This window comes from Papio anubis, chromosome 15 (assembly GCF_008728515.1).
Source record: "Papio anubis isolate 15944 chromosome 15, Panubis1.0, whole genome shotgun sequence".
Taxonomy (NCBI): Eukaryota; Metazoa; Chordata; class Mammalia; order Primates; family Cercopithecidae; genus Papio; species Papio anubis.
This window is the reverse complement of record NC_044990.1, coordinates 22365111-22385770: the sequence shown is the minus strand read 5'-3', so window position 1 is coordinate 22385770 and position 20660 is coordinate 22365111. Positions and strand designations below refer to the sequence as shown.

The 20660-nt window shown below is 35.5% G+C and overlaps 1 protein-coding gene across 12 annotated transcripts in view; it reads left to right on the top strand.

Moving 5' to 3' along the window:
* The window catches only part of CCDC122 (coiled-coil domain containing 122), a 39515-nt gene that overhangs the window by 5056 nt on the left and 13799 nt on the right, over positions 1-20660 (top strand). For 7 of the 12 annotated variants that reach the window (XR_002518337.2, XM_021929590.1, XM_021929593.1 and 4 more), the window contains 5 exons: positions 4253-4280; positions 5344-5505; positions 6032-6141; positions 11449-11847; positions 12638-12754. Coding sequence is in view for 11 of the 12 variants with exons in the window: in XM_021929590.1 (XP_021785282.1) it covers positions 5460-5505; positions 6032-6141; positions 11449-11847; positions 12638-12754 (672 nt within the window). In the remaining variant the exon portion in view is untranslated. The other 5 variants (XM_021929597.2, XM_021929595.2, XM_021929596.2 and 2 more) reach the window with 3 other exon arrangements.

Below are 20660 nucleotides of genomic sequence, written 5' to 3'. Positions count from 1 at the left end.
TTATTTTTAATTATTCAATTAATTATTTTCGGATGACTCTGATGATGTTCTAACTTATCTTAAAAACATATCTGAAAAGACAGTCTTGTCTCTAAAAGACTGTTTCCTTAATTTATGCAATTCTAATGAATTATCGGTAGATGGCAGTAATTTGTTTTCATTTTTCTTTTCATTGCACAATAGAAATCTGGGAAAAAACCCAAAACTTTTCCAATTTTACGGCATGAATTTTATGAATAGTTGGTTTAAATAAATATTATCCAAGAGTTCTTCAATTTATGTTGCTATAGAAATAGAGATCAAGAAGTACTAGTTACTTTATTTTTATTGTATAAATCAAATTTTCTTTGTTCTTTAGGTTACTTTATCAAATACTTTAAGGAATACAAAAATGAATAAAACACTGTATTTGCCTTCCCGGTGCTTACAATCTAATGTGGAAAGATACTATAAAATAATGAAAATAATAAAAATAAAAATCTGTTGAGTATTCATTGTGGGACAGGAATCTGCTAAATGCTTAACATGCATTATTTCATTTAGTCTTCACAATCACCCTAATGAAGCAGGCACTAATATTGTTTCCATTTTATGGGTAAGGAGTCTGTGGCCCAGGTTGGAAATAATTTTCCTAATAAGTTAATAAGTAGTGTAATTTAGATTCAAAACTAGCTCTGTCTTACTTTAGACCTATACCTTTATTTAAAATGGCATAATAGAAATACTGAAACAATTCTTCTAAAAAGAGAAAGACCATATCTTCCCAGAAAGATCAAGAAAGACCTCCTAAAGAAAAAGCCATCTAAATGGAATTGAAAGATTGGCTGTGATGTTGACATGATCAGAATAGTGCTTTTGGAGCATCATTCTGTTAGAAAAGGGCAAATTGGAGTGGAGATAGACTATAATTAGACACCTGTTATATGCCAGGCACTTGTAGACCTCTGCCATCGTGGAGCTTACATTAGTAGAGGGATATGGAGATGTCAATGGTGATAGATGCTGTCAAGAAAAATGAGGCAGGGCAAGGAAACAGAGGATGAAAGAGAGAGTTATCAGAGAAGGCTTCTCTACTAAGATAGTATTTCGAATTAGTAAGGAGTGATTGGATTCCAGTATAATTTAAAGGTAGAGCCAATAGGCTTTGCCAAAAGAACTGCATGCAGCTCGTAATGGAAAAACAGTGAAGGTTCTGGCTCATCTTTTGAGTAGGTCAATCGGGGCAGCACCCTTGGAGTGTTAAGGATTTCTCAAAGGGCCTATAAAACATCAACAATAAGATATCCTTTATTATTGCCTTGGGCAAGTCTAGTTGAATTGCCTTGGGCTCTATACCCTTGTAGAGACCTCCCTGCTAATGAATTCAGGGTTTTTGGCCTAAAGAACAAGAAAAATGAACTTATAATTTACCGAGATAGAGAAGACTGTGAAGGTGCAGGTTTAGTGGTGGTAATAGAGTGGACAGAGGAATCAAGAGTTCAGTTTGGGACATACTGAGTTGAAATGTCTATTAAAAATCCAAATGGAGATATCAGGTAGGCAATGAGTATGAGTCTGCATCTCAACAGGAATGTTCAGGGTAGAGATATAATTTGGGAATTGTCAGCCTACAGGTGGATTTTAAAGCCGTAGAACAAGATGGCATCACATGTAGAATAAGTATGAGAAAAGAAGGAAGCCTGAGGACTGAGCACTGGGAGGTATAACATAAGTGGAAAAGACGAGAAAGGACCAACAAAGGAAACCAAGAAGTATGGTGTTTCAAGAAGGCAGTAATTATCAAATGTGTTAAATGATGTCAATAAGTCAAGTAAAATGAAGACGGAACTTGTTCATTGAATGTGGCAATGTGGAGCTCACAGATACCGTGATAAAAATCTTAAAAGCACAGTGATAAATGACTGGTTCTAGTGGGTTCAAGAAGAAAGAGGAGAGGAAGTGGAGAGCAAGGATCTTGGCTTTAAAGGGGAGCAAAGAAATGGGTCAGTACTGAAGGAGGTTATGGTGTCAAGCAAGGGTGGTGGTGGTAGTGGTTGTTGATTTATGATGGGCTGTTAAGAATAATACGTTTGACCAAGTAAATAGGGAAATTCTATTGAGGGGCCATTCAAAGAAGTAATGTCTATGAGAAGGGAGTACAAAAGTAGAGGACTCGCCTTAGATAGGAGCAAGAACACTTTATTTATTGCAAGAAAACAGTATGCTGGTATACAGGTGCAGGTACAAAATCTGGTAGATGGGTAATTTACCATCTTCTCTGATTTTTTTCTTCTATCTCAGTTAAATTAGAAGGTAAATTATCAACTCAAAGGAAGGGAAAAGAGGTGTGGGAGGTTTGAAGACAGAGGATAAAGAGTGAAACAGTCATCTACATAACTTGGTGCATCTTAAGAGCCTAGGATCAAAGTCCCACTTGACATAAAATGGTCTTGAATTTAAAGTGAGTCAACAGCATAGTTGTATGTCTTTCTTTAAGCATATTCAGCTACTTGAGTATAAGCAAAGCAGCTGGTTGGGATTCTTCCAGGGAATTAGGACAGGGAGTGAGCTGTAAGGGAAATGAGGGTGAAAGCAAAGGAATCTAAGCGAAGTAAGGAGGGAAGAATATATGAAGGGTTGAGGGAATGTGTAAAGATACAAGAGTCGATGGACTGGAAGTCTTGCGGGGTTAAACAGCACATAATGTCAAAATACTAGATAGGATAAGCTAGAAAAATAAACAGTAGTTTGAATCTGAGATTAGGGATGAGGTACAGTTATACTCTATGGGTTGCTGGGGAGAATAAATGAAAGAAGACCTCGAAACAACTGAGAGTTCAGGGTTTTAGATATACCATTTGTGTGGATATTGAAATTCCCAAGGAAATACGAGAGAGTAGTGATAGAGGAACAGTAAGTCAGATGCTATAATCTAGGAATGAGCCTTCCAAGACCTGGATGACAGCTGATAACAATAAGGAAAGATAAAGCCTATGTAGTCTATGGCCTGAATTTCAAAGAAACCAGAGAGGGTTTTAGAGAGAAGAAAAGGAAATATAGTGGCAGTGGAATGGAGAACAGAAAAAAAAAAAAGGTTTCATCTCCAGACTTAGTGGCTTGAGAATGAGGAAGCTGTATCTTTGGACTTCAGTTAAAGCCAGAAGGTAAAAGGGAAGTTCACTGAAAAGGTTGACAATAGAAAGGACTTTGCTGAAGATGGCCCATGAATTTCAGAAGTCAAAGTGGAAGGATAGAAAAGGGTTGGGGAGTGGGTAATACAGCATCACACTAAGGGGCTTACCAAGCTGAATAAGGATGGGTTCTCATGATGAAGAATAACCTGGCTTCTTCTGAAGACTGAAGTTAATAGGGAGGTAGAATTTAATGGGAATTATGCCCACCATATTTTAGGCAGCTTATGGAAATGGCATTGTGATTTGGGGGAGAGAGAAATGGGGACTCACCAGGAAGGTAAGTTACCTAACAGGAATTTACTGCTAGGTGAGAGCATGAAGAACTCATTGGATTACCTCTTCAGGCATGCAAATTGTCTCCTTAGTCCATTGGAGGCCTGTTGGAGCTGCAGCAGCTCTATAAATGCACTTTACCAGAATAGTTTCCCAAAGAAGAAATGTAGATGGTAGTAGTGGGAATAGAAAGAGTAAGTTGATTAAAGTGATGTTTTAGCATCATAGGAATACAAAATGTAGTGGACCCTTGAACAACCCGGGTTTGAACTGTGCAGGTTCACTTACCCGTGGGTATTTTCAGCCAAACTCGGATCAAATATACAGTATATGCGGGACTTGAAATCCCCATGTAAGGAGGGCCAAGTTTTCATGTAAGTGGGTTCTGAAGCACTGACTTTGGGACTTGAATATGCACAGATTTTGATATGAAGTGGGGAAGGGGGTGACTTGGAACCAATCCCCTGCATATACTGTGGGATGACTCTAGTTTTATTCTGGAGTGATATATGGAAGACACAATTCTTCCCATAAAAAGTCATAATCTTGGTAGTCTATCATAGTCTAGCATTAAGAGCATGAACTTTGGAACCAAAATACTTGAATTCAAATCACATGTCTTACATTTAATGGCTCTCTTTGGATAAATTCTTATATCTATTTGTGTACCTCACTGTACTTTTTTTCGTAAAATGAGAATTGTAATAATATCTACCTTATAGGGTTAAATGAGTTACTATTTGTAAAGTTCTTTGAATACCATCTGGCACAGAATAAACACTATATAATTTTTTTTTAATCTAAAGCACTTGGAACAGCAGTGACTAGCACAAAGTAAGTATAAGTTTTTACCATTGTAATTAATTGAGAGAACTGACAGTATATACTGAAAGTATAAATGTAGAGGGCATGCATTTTTCAAGGTGGATATATTTAAGGATGAAGTCTGTGACGGTGAAACCCAAATGAAAGCGCTAGAGAGAAAATCAGGTTTGGATTCATTAGCACTAATCTGGGACATTTCTGTGTGTTGAGCAAAAAGTATGTAACGTGAACGGAGTAAATGGCTCAGCTTCAGGGAAGACTTCAGGAAGGAGTAGGTTTGAAGTGAGAGTTGAAGGAAGTGACATGAAGGAACAGGAAAGAATTATAAATTTCAAGGAATGGTTATGATAATCTGCTAGGTAAGCCCTCATAATTTCTTTAGCTTGGATGTGTATTTCTAGATAGATTTGATCTCTACACAGGAAACAATTTAACTTTGCTTGTCTTTTTTGTTGCATATATATCAGGTTTCAATCCTTTAAATTTTTTTAGACACATGTAACTGATACATGGATCTTTGTAATTGATCTTTAGAAAGGTATTTAGTGATTTAAGGAGAAAAATACTTATTCCTCCTATCGTTACTCCTAAATGAAGAGTAGATCAAAATTTGCTTAGGGCTTACTGTGTCCAGAATAGCACTGGACAGGAGTGCTATATTCCCTGGATTCCACACCCATAGCAGAAATTGTTAATCATTGTTGATATCATTTCTCACAGATTCTGGTTATAGTCTCAGAATCTATTTCCTCATAGTACTGGAGTTACATACTATTAATACTAACCCAAAATAATTATGCAGTGTATATCAGGTACTGTTCTAAGCATGCTACATATATTACTTTAATTATTAGAACAGCTTTATAAAGTTTTAAAGATGAGGTACTGAGGATCAAAGAAGTTAAGAAACTTACTCAAGGTCACAACAGTGGAAAAGCAGAAGCAGCAAAATTCAAATACAGTTCTACTTTCATTCCAAAATCACTTAACTATTGTATTCTAATTCTTGGCACTAATGATGAAATGTCATTGACATCCCTGTGACATGTTTGACAATTAATTTACCTTTCAGGGTCACCAGTATACAACAGGAAAAAACAAAAGTGAAAGATTATCAATATAGATTATTGAGTAGGAGTAAAGAAGGTAAATCAAAAAGGGGAAAAGAGGAGATTACAGACACAGAAAATGTCAGACAACAAAGAAAGGAAGAGTCAAGGATTTCCTAAAAAAGGTGATGAAACAGTCTTAAGAAATGAATAATTAAAAGATCAGCAACAACAAAAAAAGTAGTCTGGTAGGATAATTGTGTTAAAATTGATAGCAAATTAGAATAGATGGAAGCAGTTACATTTAGCCGGGACAAACATATACAGTGTTTAAAAAAGGCATACTAACCTGAAAATACAGAATTATAATGAGAATGCATCAACTGTAATTGCTATAGAGCTGTTATGGTAGCACTATAATTATAGTATATGTGCAAGTGGTGTGGATAAAAAAATTAGGACAATCAAAATATTTATACTGTTCCATAAAGGAACAGGTATAACATTGCAGTAGGCGACTTTGAATTGCTTATTATTGTTGCCTTTACTTTTGGTTTTGTTTATATCAGCAAGGGAAAATTCCTAATTCTAAATTTAGTTTAGAGGCAAAAGCATCAAATATTTAATGATTTTGAGTAAAGAAACATAACTTTCTTAAAATAGCTGTATTTTAATTTTTATTATATACTTTATTCTTTTGTCTAATTGTAGATAACCAAGACACAAGTTCGTTAGCTGATGCTGTAGAGAAAGTTGCAAAGCAACAACAATCACAAGCATCAGAGATAGAAAAAAACAAAAAAGTTCTGTTCAATTTGAAGGTAACTTCTTTATATAGTCTTTTAAATGTCTTGACTTTCTTTAAAAGTAAATGACCAGGAGGTTATTAAAAATACTTATTATTGGGAGTCACTTTTAAAGTTATTCTCTGTCAATTATTCTGTTCTCCCTAAGTAAAGTTTACTTAGGGAGAGTATTCCAGTTTTATGGAAAATTTTACACTCCCAACATATAAAGATTCAACAGTGTCATTGCAACTGTAGGATAGGCATATAAAACCTAACATGTTAGATAGAATTATTTTACATTCCCTTATTTGATAGTTTTTCCTAAAATGCTGAATTGAAGGAATGTTAAGTTTTAAGCCAGTGTTTGTAAAGCTATGGATTGTGAGTTATTTGTTGTCAGTGAACATTTCAAGTAGCCTCCCTCTATGTTCCTTTCCTTTTTAAATATATTTATAATCCTACTACAGGGAATTTGGGAGCCATACTTGGTCTTCACATGCAACATAATTAGATATAACTATGCTATGTGAATATGACTAAAGAAATGAAAATGAAAACAGTATCTTGTGCTCTGTAACGATTGTTATTAAATATATCATAGAAATGAGAAGAATAGGCTCAGGAGCCGAACTGCCTAGTTCAAATGGCCAGATTTACTACTTCTTGTTCCGTGATTGAATTTGTTGTGCTCCTGTTTCCTTAGTTGTAAAATAGAGATAACAATAGGACGTGCCCATAAGCTTTTCATGAGGATTAAATGAGTTAATGTGTTTGGTGGGGACCAGGTGGACATGGTACTGGTAGGGCCCTATTTGACATTGGCTTTAAGTATCATTGGCTTTAAGTGCATCAGCAGATACATGATGACAATAATTGTAATATGGTGATATGGATTTCTTATAAATATTTGTATTATGTTAGTCACTTCTAGAAAAGAATACAGCTATACAGTAGAATGTGATTCAAAAACTAGTGTCATAGTTTTGTAAAGAAATTATTTTGTAAAACTTTTCAGTCTTCAAAGAGTTTCATAGACTTTATTCCATTTATATTGAGAGCCTACTTTGTGTTAAGCATTTTGCTGAACATTGTCTTCTCTCTTATGTTACTTACCATCTGTTGGGAAGACAAAGAAGTAAACAAATAATTACATGTAGAGTAGTAGTGTCAATGATAGAGGCATGAACGCAACACAGATTTAACACTAGAGAGAGAGTGATCCCAAAATAAATGATGTTTCAGTTGAGTTTTAAATGGCAGCTGGAGTTCATCTGAATGATTAGGTATCTAGGACAAGTTTAAAGGTTAGGGAGTAAGGAAGATAATATTCAAAATAAAAAGGACCTAAGGATATTCACAGAGGATATTTGCAGAGGCCTGAAATAGCATTGGTACATTCCTAGAACCATAAGTAGTTTGATGGTAAAGTAAATTACAGTACGTTTTGAATAATCATGGAAGATATATACCACGATAAGAAACTTCAACTTTAAAGTTGATGAGAAGCATTTGACAGATTTTAAGCAAGAAGCAAATAATTAAATTTATATTTTAGAAAGAATTCTAGATACATAAAAAGCACTTATTATAATCCAATATCCATTCATGATAAAAACTCTCAGCTAATTGGAAATAAAAGGGAACTTCCTTAATCTAAGGAAGAATAGCTACATAAATTCTCTAACCAACCACATACTTACTGGTGAAATAATGAATGTTTTTCTCCTAAGATCAGGAACAAGACAAAGATGTCTCCTCTTACTTCTATTCAAGATGGTACTGGCAGTTCAAGCCAGTATAGCTATGCAAGTAAAAGAAGAAAAACTCATTCAGTTTAGAAAGAAAGAAGTAAAGCTGTTTTTATTCACAGATGACATTATTTTTTATTTAAATAAAATCCCAAGGAAGCTATAAAAAGCTACTAGAACTAATAAGTGAGGTTAGAAAGATTGCAGGGCACAAGATTAATATACAAAAATATAGTGTATTTCTACACATTGGCAAGAGAAAATCAGAAATTAAAACTTCAAAAGCAATACTACTTACAATGCCATCAAAACTATTCAATACTTAGGGGCAAATTTAACAAAAGGTTTAAAGACCAGTATGCTGAACACTGTAAAACATTGGTGAGAAAAATTAAAGAAGGCTTAAATGTAGAGGTATGTCATTTTTATGAAACAGAAGACTCAGTATTGCTAATATGTTAGTTCTCTCAGTTTTATTTATACATGAAACGCAGTCCCAGTCAAAATTTCAGGAGGCTTTTGGGAGAGAAATACATAGGCTAATTCTAAAAGTCATATGGAAATGCAAAGGACTTAGAATATCCAAAACAATTTTGAAGAAGAAAAGTGTTGGAAATCTTACACTACCTGGGACATTTTCTAACACTAACAACCAATTTTCTGATTCTCTGGATGCCAACTGTGTGTCCAATGATTGGATTCTGTTCTGACACTACAACAGTTTTCCCTTATTTGCAGTTTTGCTTTTGCAGTTTCAGTTAGCCACAGTGAGCTGAATTCTAAAAGTATTAAATGGAAGATTACAGAAATAAACAATCTGTAAATTTAAAATTGCAAGTCATTCTGGGTAGCACGATGAAATCTCGCACTGTCCTGCTCCATCCTGCCTGGGACATGAGTCATCCTTTTGTCCAGCACATCTATGCCATATGAGCTACCCGTTCTTTAGTCACTTAGTAGTCGTCTCAGTTATCAGATTGATTGTGGCAGTATCGCAGTGCTTATGTTTAACTAAACCTTATTTTACTTAATGGCCCCAAAGTATCAGCGTAGTGATGCTGGCAATTCAGATATGTCAAAGAGAAGCTGTAAAGTACTTACTTTAAGTGAGAAGGTGAAAGTTCTCAACTTAAAGGAAAGAAAAATATCATACACTGAAGTTGCTAAAATCTATGGTAAGGACAAATCATCCATCTGTGAAGTTGTAAAGAAGGAAAAATAAATTCCTGGCTGGGCGTGGTGGCTCACTCCTGTAATCCCAGCACTTTGGGAGGCCGAGGCAGATGGATAACTTGAGGTCGGGAGTTCGAGACCAGCCTGGCCAATATGGTGAAACCCTGTCTCTACTAAAAATACAAAACAGCCAGGCATGGTGGTGCACGCCTGTAATCCCAGCTACTTGGAAGGCTGAGGCTGGCCAATCACTTGAACCTGGGAGGCAGAGGTTGCAGTGAGCTGAGATCACACCACTGCACTCCAGCCTGGGCAACAGAACAAGACTCAGAGATTCCATCTCCAAAAAAAAGAGAAAAAGAAATTCCTGTTAATTTTGCTGTTGCACCTCAAACTGCAGAAGTTATGGACACAGTGTGTAATAGTGCTTAGTTAAGATGAAAAAGACATTAAATTTCTGGGTGGAAGACATGAACAGAAAACATGTTCCAAATAACGGCCACATGTTGCTCCAGAAGGCACTAAGTCTATATGAAGACCTCAGCAAGGGATTTTCTGAAATAAGTGACACTAAGTAAGGGATGGTCACACAGATTCAGAAACAGGTTTGGACTGAAAAATATAAAAATTAAGGAGAGACCAAGTCTGCCAATAAAGAAGCTGCTGCCATCTGAGTACAGTACAATAAGATAGGAGAGAGAGACCACATTCACATAACTTATAGTATATCATTATAATTATTCCGTTGTTATTATCTTATTGTGCCTAATTTATATGTTAAACTTTATCATAGGTATGTATGTATAGGAAAAAAAAACATAGTATATATAGAGTTCAGTACTGTCCATGGTTTCAGGCATCCACGGAGGTCTTGGAACATACTCCGCCTAGATAAGGAGGGACTACTGTATCTATCTGGATTTAGCATCAGCTCCCAGAAGATAAAGGGTTCAGTCCCATAAGACTGCCCCTGCTTCATGTGCCAGTCACAAGTCCCAGGCTACCCATACTGACTAATTGGTTATAAAATCAGAGGTTCTCACCTTACCATTAACTAAGTTGGGGAACATAGGAGTGTGATAATTTGCATTTTTGGTCCCAATTTTTCATCCCTTAGTCTATCCGTACCCTTTGCCATATATTATAATGCTTTCCCATAATGGATGGACACACTTCCACCCCTTGACTCTGGGTTTGATTATGTGACTAGCTGGGGTGTTATCAGATATGACTCAAACAAAAGCTTTAAAAAACTCTTCCATAACTGAATTTCACTCTTCTGCATCTACTATTATCATGACATGCCTGGGTTGGCCCATTGGAGGAGAAGATACATATAAAGCAAAGCCAAGACACCCCTGTCAGCCCAGTTAAAGCCAATTTAAATCATCTTACAATCAGCCAATCCCCAGACACTTGGGCAGATTCAACCAAGATCAGCAGAACCACCTAGCCAACCCTTGCTTCTCCCAGGCTTATGAACTACCTAGACAACCTCAGCTGCTCCTAGTCATGTCAGCAGTATATACTTATGTATTATTGTATGCTACTGAGGTTTTGTAGTTCTGGCAACAGATAATTGATACAAGGAGTAATTGGCTGTGTTGTAGAAAGGATTCATTCAATTTTTGGATATGGTGAATTTGAGGTGGCCAGTGGCGGCTGGGTGTAGAACTCAGCAGCCACTTACATTCTGTGAATCATCAGCAGATATGTAGCTGAATATGTAAAGTTGGATGAAATTACCCAAGGAGCATATATAGAGAGTGAGAAGAGGAAATTATGATGAAGACCTATATTTGAAGGAACTGTTGAGATTGAGAAGGAATTCTCAGAAATTTCTAAGGAGAACCGGAAAAGACTGGTGGTGTGAAAACTAGGCTTTAAAAAGAAGGCAGCAGTTAGGAATGCAAAATGCCCCAGGGAGGCAAAGTAAATATCTTTATACTCATTTTACAAATGGAGAAAAGTGTAGTTTGAATGGGGTAACAAAGTTTGTTATGCATGATCATACAAACTAGTAAATAGCAATAAGGGTGTTAGAACCTAGATCTTTTGATTGTTAACTCAGGGCTTTATCATTTTTTATCATATTGTCTTTCCTGAGTGTGTACTTCTGATGCCTGTAAATAAATTAGTAAAATTATTATAAAGTATCTTACATATATAAAATGTCAAGATAAAACATGAGATTTTAATATTTAGAATTAGATGAACATTAAAAAATATGTAACTGAGATTCCTTCTGAAATTATAAAATAGTGTTTATTGCATGTTTCCTTTTATTCATCAATTTTTAACATCTGATAAATATATTTTTATGAGTGATTTTTCCTATATTCGTATGGATTAAAACATTGATTTTCCTCTCATGTTTAAAATTTTGAATAAATAATGATAATGTTAAAATATATTACAGAATGAACTTCATGAGCTTGAAAAACAAATAGCAGCTATCTCTGCAGAAACTAAAGGAACAGAAAGACAAATTTATCAACAAGATGCTGCCATACAGAATACCAAACTTCACTGTGATAGCCTGGAAACTCAAATCAAATCCTTACATTCAGAAAATGTAAAGCTTAAATTTGACATAGAAACAGCCCAAGAAGATTTTGAGGAACACATGATAAAATATAATGCATATTATGCAAAAATAAAAGCACATAAAAATAGTTTGGGAGAAGTAGAAAGCAAATGGTCATTTATGACCGAACTCCATGAAAAACGAGATTTTGTTAAAAAATTAAAGACGATGAAAGAAGAACTTATGCAAGATCTTCAAAATCCAGGAGGGAACCGAATAACACAAGTACAGGTGTGGAAAATTACTTAGTAAAACTATTTTTTCTATAACTCCTTTTTTGCAAGTACATACATTAAATGGTAAATTTATTGTGAAGTTAATAAAATGCCCATAGCTGTTCTATTACATTCAGAAACTATTGTCACAATTGAAAAAAACTTGGAATAAGTACATGTGTTCTATAACAACTACCTTAGATGCTCAAATGCGTAAAGGAAACATCCACAAATCCCCTGGATTTATAAAAATACATGGTCAAATAAAATCACAGTGAAGAATTAATCTGTAATCCATTGTCCATTGTTGTAGAAAATGTAATTCACAAAAATGTTGAAGCCTTAGCTTCTATGCCAATGGATCCAGACCAATTCAAATCAATTTAGTACACTTAACGCTGTTATGCAAGCAATCTAAATTAACAATTGAACCTTAAGCATCTTACTATTTCTCTGTTATTTAAAGACGATAGAAGACACCAACTTAAAATATTGATCATTTCTTGCTAGAGAATTAAAAAGTGTCTTTACACTGTTGTTGGGCAATTGCCACCATAAGTACCACTTTCCTTTTTGTCTTATTTCATTTGGTTTTTAGTTCTGTTTCAAATGTAAGGTTTCTTCACATTTTCTTTAAGTAACAGTTCTTTATTTTTGTATACCTATAGAAGTAATATTCTAATGCTATTTATCAAAACTAAATTTTGATTTGGCTAGTTTTCTTAAATTAGAGAAACACTGAAATATTGGGTTTATATTGATCATCCTTTTTTGACTTCTATATTTCAAATGTTGTCAACATACAGGAAGACATTACAAAGTTAAAGGATAAAATTTTAACTGTAAAAGAATCTATCATTGAGAAAACTTGTTTTCTTGAGGAAGAAAAAAAGACACATGAAAAATTAAGAAAAGAAATAGAGGTAAGTCTTAATTATCTAGATTTCAATGTTTTATGGGACCGTTTTTTAAACTTACGCTATATTCATATTTCCATAATTTACTCTCAATACTCAAAACAGCTGAAGAATAAGAACTATAAAATTTAGTAAATACAAATCATCAATAGATAACTAGAGATAACGCCCTCATTCAAAGATGTTCAAATATGTGAATGTGTTCAAACAATGCAAGCATTCACTCCTGTTCAAATCTGGGCCAGGGTTCTTCCAGGTTGTTCTCATTCCACTAAGAACATGATACCCAATTAATGGCTAGAAAGCAGCTGTGTAGTCAAAGAGGCTGCCCATTCTTAGACATCAAAGACCCCTCAGAATAGAATAAAACACAATGGAAATAATTGTCTTTCCAAACCTCTCTGACTTCCTATTCGCGGTTATCAAGAGTCAAGTTAAAAAAAAACAAACTGAAAATATGCAAAATTGAAAGTCAGAGTAAATTAAATTCTTAATGTGTTGTGGTGCCGCCTGTGGACTTCTATAGTCATTATTGTTTAGATGAATGGTGAACAGAAATGTAAAATAATATGCTATTAAGGGCAAATAATTTTCACCTGAATACATTAATTTGGAAAATAAAAGTATGCATGATTCAACTTGCTTTTGACTAATTTGACACAATACAAAGCATCTGAGGAAATTAAAGATAAAAACCCTCATCTTTACATATTCGCTATTAAAAAATATCATGATTTTACCTTATAGTTTACTAGGAATCTAAACAAATAATGGGTTTTTTTTGCCCTTGTAGACATTAAGGTTCATTATAAAGCAATAAATAGTAAGACAGTGTATTAGTGGTATAAAAGTAGAAAAAAAATCTTATTATTATTATTATTATTTTTTTCTTTATTTTTGAGAAGGGATCTTGCTCTGTTGGCCAGACTGGAGTATGGTGGTGTGAACTCAGCTCACTGCAGCCTTGGCCTCCCAGGTTCCAGCCTTTCTCCTGTCTTAGCCTCCCAGGTAACTGGGATTACAGGCACGTACCACCACACCTGGCTAATTTTTGTATTTTTAGTAGAGATGGGGTTTCACCATGTTGACCAGGCTGGTCCCAAACTCCTGACCTCAGGTGATCCACCTGCCTCAGTCTCCCAAAGTGCTGATTTTACAGGTGTGAGCCACCACGCCCAGCCAGAAAAAAAAATATTAATGAAAAAAAGAATCCAGAAATTATGCATGCATGAATGGTAAAAACAAAATAGATTACCTTTATGGAAAAATAAAGAAAAATGTTGAACTAAAACTGGATTTCTACCTGATAATACACACATGAGCATGCACACACACACACATACACACTTCTGAGTATTGAGTACAACATAGGAGAAAAACTTAACAATTTGTGTCGGAAAAGCATTTATTTTAAAAGAGAAAAACACTCCATAAATTCTGTGGTTAAATATCTTTAGTTTTGACTATGCCGTAAATTTTCAGATTATGGGAATACACCATAACAAGAGAAAGAACAAGACTCCATTCTAGATTATTATAACACATGTATGTGATAAGAAAGAGATAAGAAAATGTCAAATCAGTGAAACATTGGGCAAATGGTATAAAAAGACCATTTTTCTAAAACATGAATATCAGAAATAAAGAAAAATATGACCATCCTCATTAACAATAAGAGACTGATAATTAAAACCACAGTGAAGTTCCATGTTTAGCCCATCTGATTATCAGTATTACAGTTGGTAAGATGTTGAGCATGGGAATTTTAATACAGTATTCTTGTGAGTGTGAATTGCTAAAAGCACTTTGGAAAGAAATGTGAAATTACCTTGTAATTTTTTTACAGTAACATATTTTATTGAGGTATAATTGTCATAAGAGTGAGTACACAAATTATAAATGGATAGCTTGATTTATTTGGACTAATATGTACATATATTTATGTTGGTATTACCTAGATCAAGATATAGAACTTTCCCAGCATGTCCAGAAAGTTGTCTTCTACCCTTTTTATCAAATAGCCACTATTCTGATTTTTATAAACAGCTTCACTAAAATTCACATACCATACAGTTCACCAATTTTTGTCAGATATCCTGCAACAAAGTTTTAAAAATGAAAACAAATTATTCAGAGATTTTTTTTATTATTATTTAACTTTTTTTTTGAGACAGAGTCTCACTCCATCACCCTGGCTGGAGTGCAGTGGCGTGATCTCCGCTCACTGCAAGCTCTGCCTTCTGGATTCATGCCATTCCCCTGCCTCAGCCTCCCGAGTAGCTGGGACCACAGGCACCCACCACCACACCGCGCTAATGTTTTGTATTTTTAGTAGAGATGAGGTTTCACCATGTTAGCCAGGATGGTCTCGATCTCCTGACCTCGTGATCCGCCCACCTCGACCTCCCAAAGTGCTGGGATTACAGGCATGAGCCACCGTGCCCGGCCTTAATTTAACTTTTAAGTTCAGAGGTACATGTGCAAGTTTGTTATATAGGTAAATTTCTGTCATAGTTTGTTGTACAGATTATTTCAATACCCAGGTATTAAGCCTAGTACCCATTAGTTATTTTTCCTGATCCTTTCCCTCCTCTCACCCTCCTGTGTATGTTATTTCTGATAGGCTCCAGTGTGTGTTGTTTCCCTCTATGTGTCCATGTGTTCTCATCATTTAGCTCCCACTTATAAGTGAGAACATCCAGTATTTGGTTTTCTGTTCCTGTATTAATTCACTTAGGATAGTGGCCTCCAGCTCCATTCATGTTCCTGCAAAGGACATAATCTCATTCCTTTTTATGGCTGCATAGTATTTCATGGTGTATATGTACCACATTTTCTTTATCCAGACTACCATTGATGGGCATTTAGGTTGATTCCATGTCTTTGCTATTGTGAATATTGCTGCAATGCACTTACACATGTATGTGTCTTTTTGATAGAATGATTTATATTCCTTTGGGTATATAATCAGTAATGGGATTGCTGGGTTGAATGTTACTCTGTTTTTGAGTCTGAGGAATTGCCATACTGTCTTCCACAATAGTTGAACTAATTTACACTCCCACCAACAGTGTATTAGTGTTCTTTTTCTCTGCAACCTTGTTAGCATGGGTTTTTTGTTGTTGTTGTTGTTGTTGTTTTACTTTTTGATAATAGTGATGATGGTATCTCATTGTGGTTTTGATTTACATTTCCCTGATGATTCATGATGCTGAACTTTTTTTTATATGATTGTTGTCCACATGTATGTCTTCTTTTGAAAAGCATCTGTTTATTTCCTTTGCCCACTTTTTAATGGGGTTGTTTGATTTTTTCTCGTAAATTTGTTTAAGCTTCTTATAAATGCTGGATATTAGACCTTTGTCAGATGTATAGTTTGCAAAAATTTTCTCTCATTGTGTAGGTTTTCTGTTTACTCTGTTGATCGTTTATTTTGGTATGCAGAAGCTCTTTAGTTTAATTAGATCCCATTTGTCAACTTTTGCTTTTGTTGCAATTGCTTTTGGCATCTTCATCATGAAATATTTGCCCATTCCTATGTCCAGAATGGTATTGCCTAGGTTGTCTTCTAGGATTTTTTATAGTTTGGGTTTCATATTTAAGTCTTTAACCCATCTTGAGTTAATTTTTGTGTATGGTGTAAGGGAGGGGTACAGCTTCAATCTTCTGCACATGGCTAACCAGTAATCCCAGCACCATTTGTTGAATAGGGAGTCTTCCTCAGTGCTTGTTTTTGTCAGCTTTGTCAAAGATCAGATAGTAGTAGATGCATGGTCTTATTTCTGGGTTATCTATTCTGTTCCATTGGTCTATGTGTCTGTTTTTGTACCAGTACCATGCTGTTTTGGTTACTGTAGTCCTGTATTATAGTTTGAAGTCAGGTAGCATGATGCCTCCAGCTTTGTTCTTTTGGCTTAGAATTGCCTTGGCTATTTGGACTCCCTTTTGGTTCCATAGGAATTTAAAAATAGTTTTTTCTAGCCATGTGAAGAATGTCATTGGTAGTTTAATAGGAATAGCATCAAATCTATACATTGCTTTGGATAGTATGGCCATTTTAATGATATTGATTCTTCCTACCCATGAGCATGGAATGTTTTTCCATTTGTTTGTCATCTCTGATTTATTTTATAGTTCTACTTGTAAAGATCTTTTACCTCCCTCGTTAGCTGTATTCCTAGGGGTGTGTGTGTGAGGGGCAATTGTGAATGGGATTTGGCTCTCAGCTTGATTGGTGTTATATAGAAGTGCTAGTGATTTTTGCATATTGATTTTGTATCCTGAGACTTTGCTGAAGTTGTTTATCAGCTTAAGAAGCTTTTGGGCCAGGACTGTTGGGTTTTCTAGATATAGCATCATGTCGTCTGCAAACAGGGCTAGTTTGACTTCCTCTCTTCTTGTTTGTATATGTTTTATTTCTTTCTCTTGCCTGATTGCTCTGGCCAGGACTTCGAATACTATGTCAACTAAGAGTAGTGAGAGAGGGGATCCTTGTCTTTTGCTGGTTTTCAAGAGGAATGCCTCTGGGTTTTGCCCATGGAGTATGATGTTGGCTTTGGATTTGTCATAGATGGCTCTTATTATTTTCAGGTATGTTCCTTCAATACTCAGTTTATTGAGAGTTTTTAACATGAATGGTTGTTAAATTGTATTGACAGCCTTTTCTGCATCTATTGAGATAATTCATGTTGTGTTTGTCTTCAGTTCTGTTTATATGATGAATCATATTTATTGATTTGCATATATTGAACCAAACTTGCATCCCAGATATAACGCCTACTTGATGGTGATGGACAAGCTTTTTGTTGTGCTTCTGGATTCAGTTTGACAGTATTTTGTTGAGGATTTTTGCATCAATGTTCATCAAGGATGTTGGCCTGAAGTTTCCTTTTTGTTATGATTCTTTCAGGTTTTGGTATCAGGATGATTTTCGCCTCATAGAATGAGTTAGGGAGGAGTCCCTCCTCCTCAATTTTTGGGAATAGTTTTGGCAGGAATAGTACCAGCTCTTCTTTGTACATCTGGTAGAATTCAGCTGTGAACCCATCTGGTACTGGGCTTTTTTCAGTTAGTAGGCTATTTATTACTGAATTAATTCCAGAGCTTGTTATTGGTCTGTTCAGGGATTCGATTTCTTCCTGGTTCAGTCTTGGGAGGGTGTATGTGTCTAGGAATTTATCCATTTCTTCTAGATTTCCTCGTTTATGTGTATAGGGGTGTTCACAATATTCTCATATGGTTATTTGTATTTCTGTGGGGTCAGTAGTAATATCCACCTTCTCATTTCTGATTAGGTTTATTTTGATCTTCTCTATTTTCTTCTTTATTAGTCTAGCTAAGAGTTTATCTGTTTTATTAATTTTTTCAAAAAGCCAGCTCTTGGATTCACTGATCTTTTTGAAGGGTTTTTTTGGTCTCAGTCTCCTTCAGCTTTGATTTTGGTTATTGTCTTCTACTAGCTTTGGGCTTGGTTTGCTTTTGGTTCTCTAGTTCTTTTAGTCATGATGTTAGGTTGTTAAATTGAGATCTTTCTAACTTTTTGATGTGGGCATTTAGTGCTATAAATTTCCCTCTTAATACTGCCCTTAGCTGTGTCCCAGAGATTCTGGTATCTTTGTTCTCATTAGTTTCAAATAACTTCTTGATTTCTGCCTTAATTTCATAATTTACTCAAAAATCGTTCAGGAGCAGGTTATTCAATTTTCAATTTCCGTGTAATTGTATGGTTTTGGGTGAATTTCTTAGTCTTCATTTCTAATTTGATTGTGCTGTAGTCCAAGAGATTGTTATGAATTCAGTTATTTCGCATTTGCTGTGGAATGTTTTATTTCTGATTATGTGATTGATTTTAGAATATGTGCCATGTGGCGATGAGAATAATGTATATTCTGCTGTTTTGGAATGGAGAGTTCTGTAGATGTCTGTCAGATTCTTTTGATCTCATGTTGAGTTCAGGTCCTAAATATCTTTATTTATTTTCTCTCTTGATGATCTGTCTAATATTTTCAGTGGGGTGTTAGAATCTCCCACCATTATTGTGTGGGAGTCTAAGTCTCTTTGAAGGTCTCTAAGAACTTACTTTATGAATCTGGGTGCTCCTGTGTTGGGTGCGTATATATTTAGGATAGTTAGGTCTTATTGTTGAATTGAATCCTTTACCATTATGTAATGCCTTTCTTTGTCTTTTTAAATCTTTGCTGTTTTAAAGTCTGTTTTGTGTGAAACTAGGATTGCAACACCTGATTTTTTTTTTCTGTTTTTCCATTTGCTTAGTGGATTTTCCTCTATCCCTTTATTTTGAGTCTATGTGTGTCACTGCATGTGAGATGAGTCTCTTGAAGACAGCATACCAATGGATCTTAGTTCTTTATCCAGCTTGCCACTCTGTCCCTTTTAACTGGGGCATTTAGCCCATTTACATTCAAGGTTAGTATTGATATGCGTAGATTTGATCCTGTCATCATGATGGTAACTGGTTATTTTGCAGACTTGTTTATGTGGTTGCCTTATAGTGTAACTAGTCTGTGTACTTCAGTGTGTTTTTGTGGTGGCTGTCTCTGGTGTTTCATTTCCATATTTAGTGCTTTCCTCAGGAGCTCTTGTAAGGGAGGTCTTGTGGTAATGAACTCCCTCAGCATTTGCTTATCTGAAAAGGATCTTATTTCTCCTTTGTTTATAAAGCTTAATTTGGCTGGATATGAAATTCTGGGTTGGAATTTCTTTTCTGTAAAAGTTTTGAATATTGGTCCCCAGTCTCTTCTGCTTGTAGGGTTTCTGCTGAGAGGTCCACTGTTAGTCTGATGGGTATCCCTTTGTAGGTGATCTGACCTTTCTCACTAGCTGTCTATAACATTTTTTCCTTTCATTTCAACCTTGGAGAATCTGAAAATTATGTGTCTTGGGGATGATCTTCTTGTGAAGCGTCTTACTGGGGTTCTCTGCACTTCCTGAATTTGAATGTCGGCCTCTCTAGGTAGGTTGGGGAAGTTCTCATAAATGATATCCTGAAATATGTTTTCCAAATTGGTTCCATTCTCCTCATCTCTTTCAAGGACTCTAATGAGTCATAGACTTGGTCTCTTTACATAATTAAATATTTCTCAGAGTTTTGTTCTTTCCTTTTAATTATTTTTTTCTTTATTCTTGTCTGACTGTCTTATTTTAGAAAGCCAGTCTTCAATCTCAGAGATTCTTTCTTTTGCTTGGTCTATTCTGCTATTAATATTTGTGATAGCATTATGAAATTCTTGTAGTGTGTTTTTCAGCTCTATCAGGTCACTTAGGTTCTTTTCTATACTGGCTATTTTGTCTGTCAGCTCCTGTATTGTTTTATCATGATTCTTGGCTTCCTTAGACTGGGTTTTAACATACTTCTGTAGCTTAATGACCTTCCTTCCCATACTCTGAATTCTATTTCTGTCATTTAAGCCATTTCAGCCCAGTTCAGAATCATTGCTGGGGAGGTGATGTGGTCATTTGGAAGAAAGAAGGCACTTTGGCTTTTGGGGTTATCAGGGTTTTGTACTGGTTCTTCCTCATCTTTATGGGCTTATGCTCCTTCAATCTTTGAGCTGCTGACCTTTGGATGGTTTTTTTTTTCTTTTATCCTATTTGATGATCTTGAGGGTTTGATTGTTATATTAGGTGGATTCATCTGACTAGCTTCATTTCTGGAAGATTTGAAGGGCCAACACTCTGCTCCCAACTCTTGGACTGTGTGCTGTAACTCTAGAGGACTTGTATCAGGCCCCAGTTTTGTTCTCTGGCCCCTCGAGGTTAGGAATCCACTGTGCTGGGGGTGCCAAGGTGCTCCCAGACTGCTGGTCACTATACTCGGATGGGTTATGTCAGCCAAAGTGGTCAGTAGTGCAGTGATAGCAGGATCCATTCTTGTTTGTGCATGCCAGCAGCA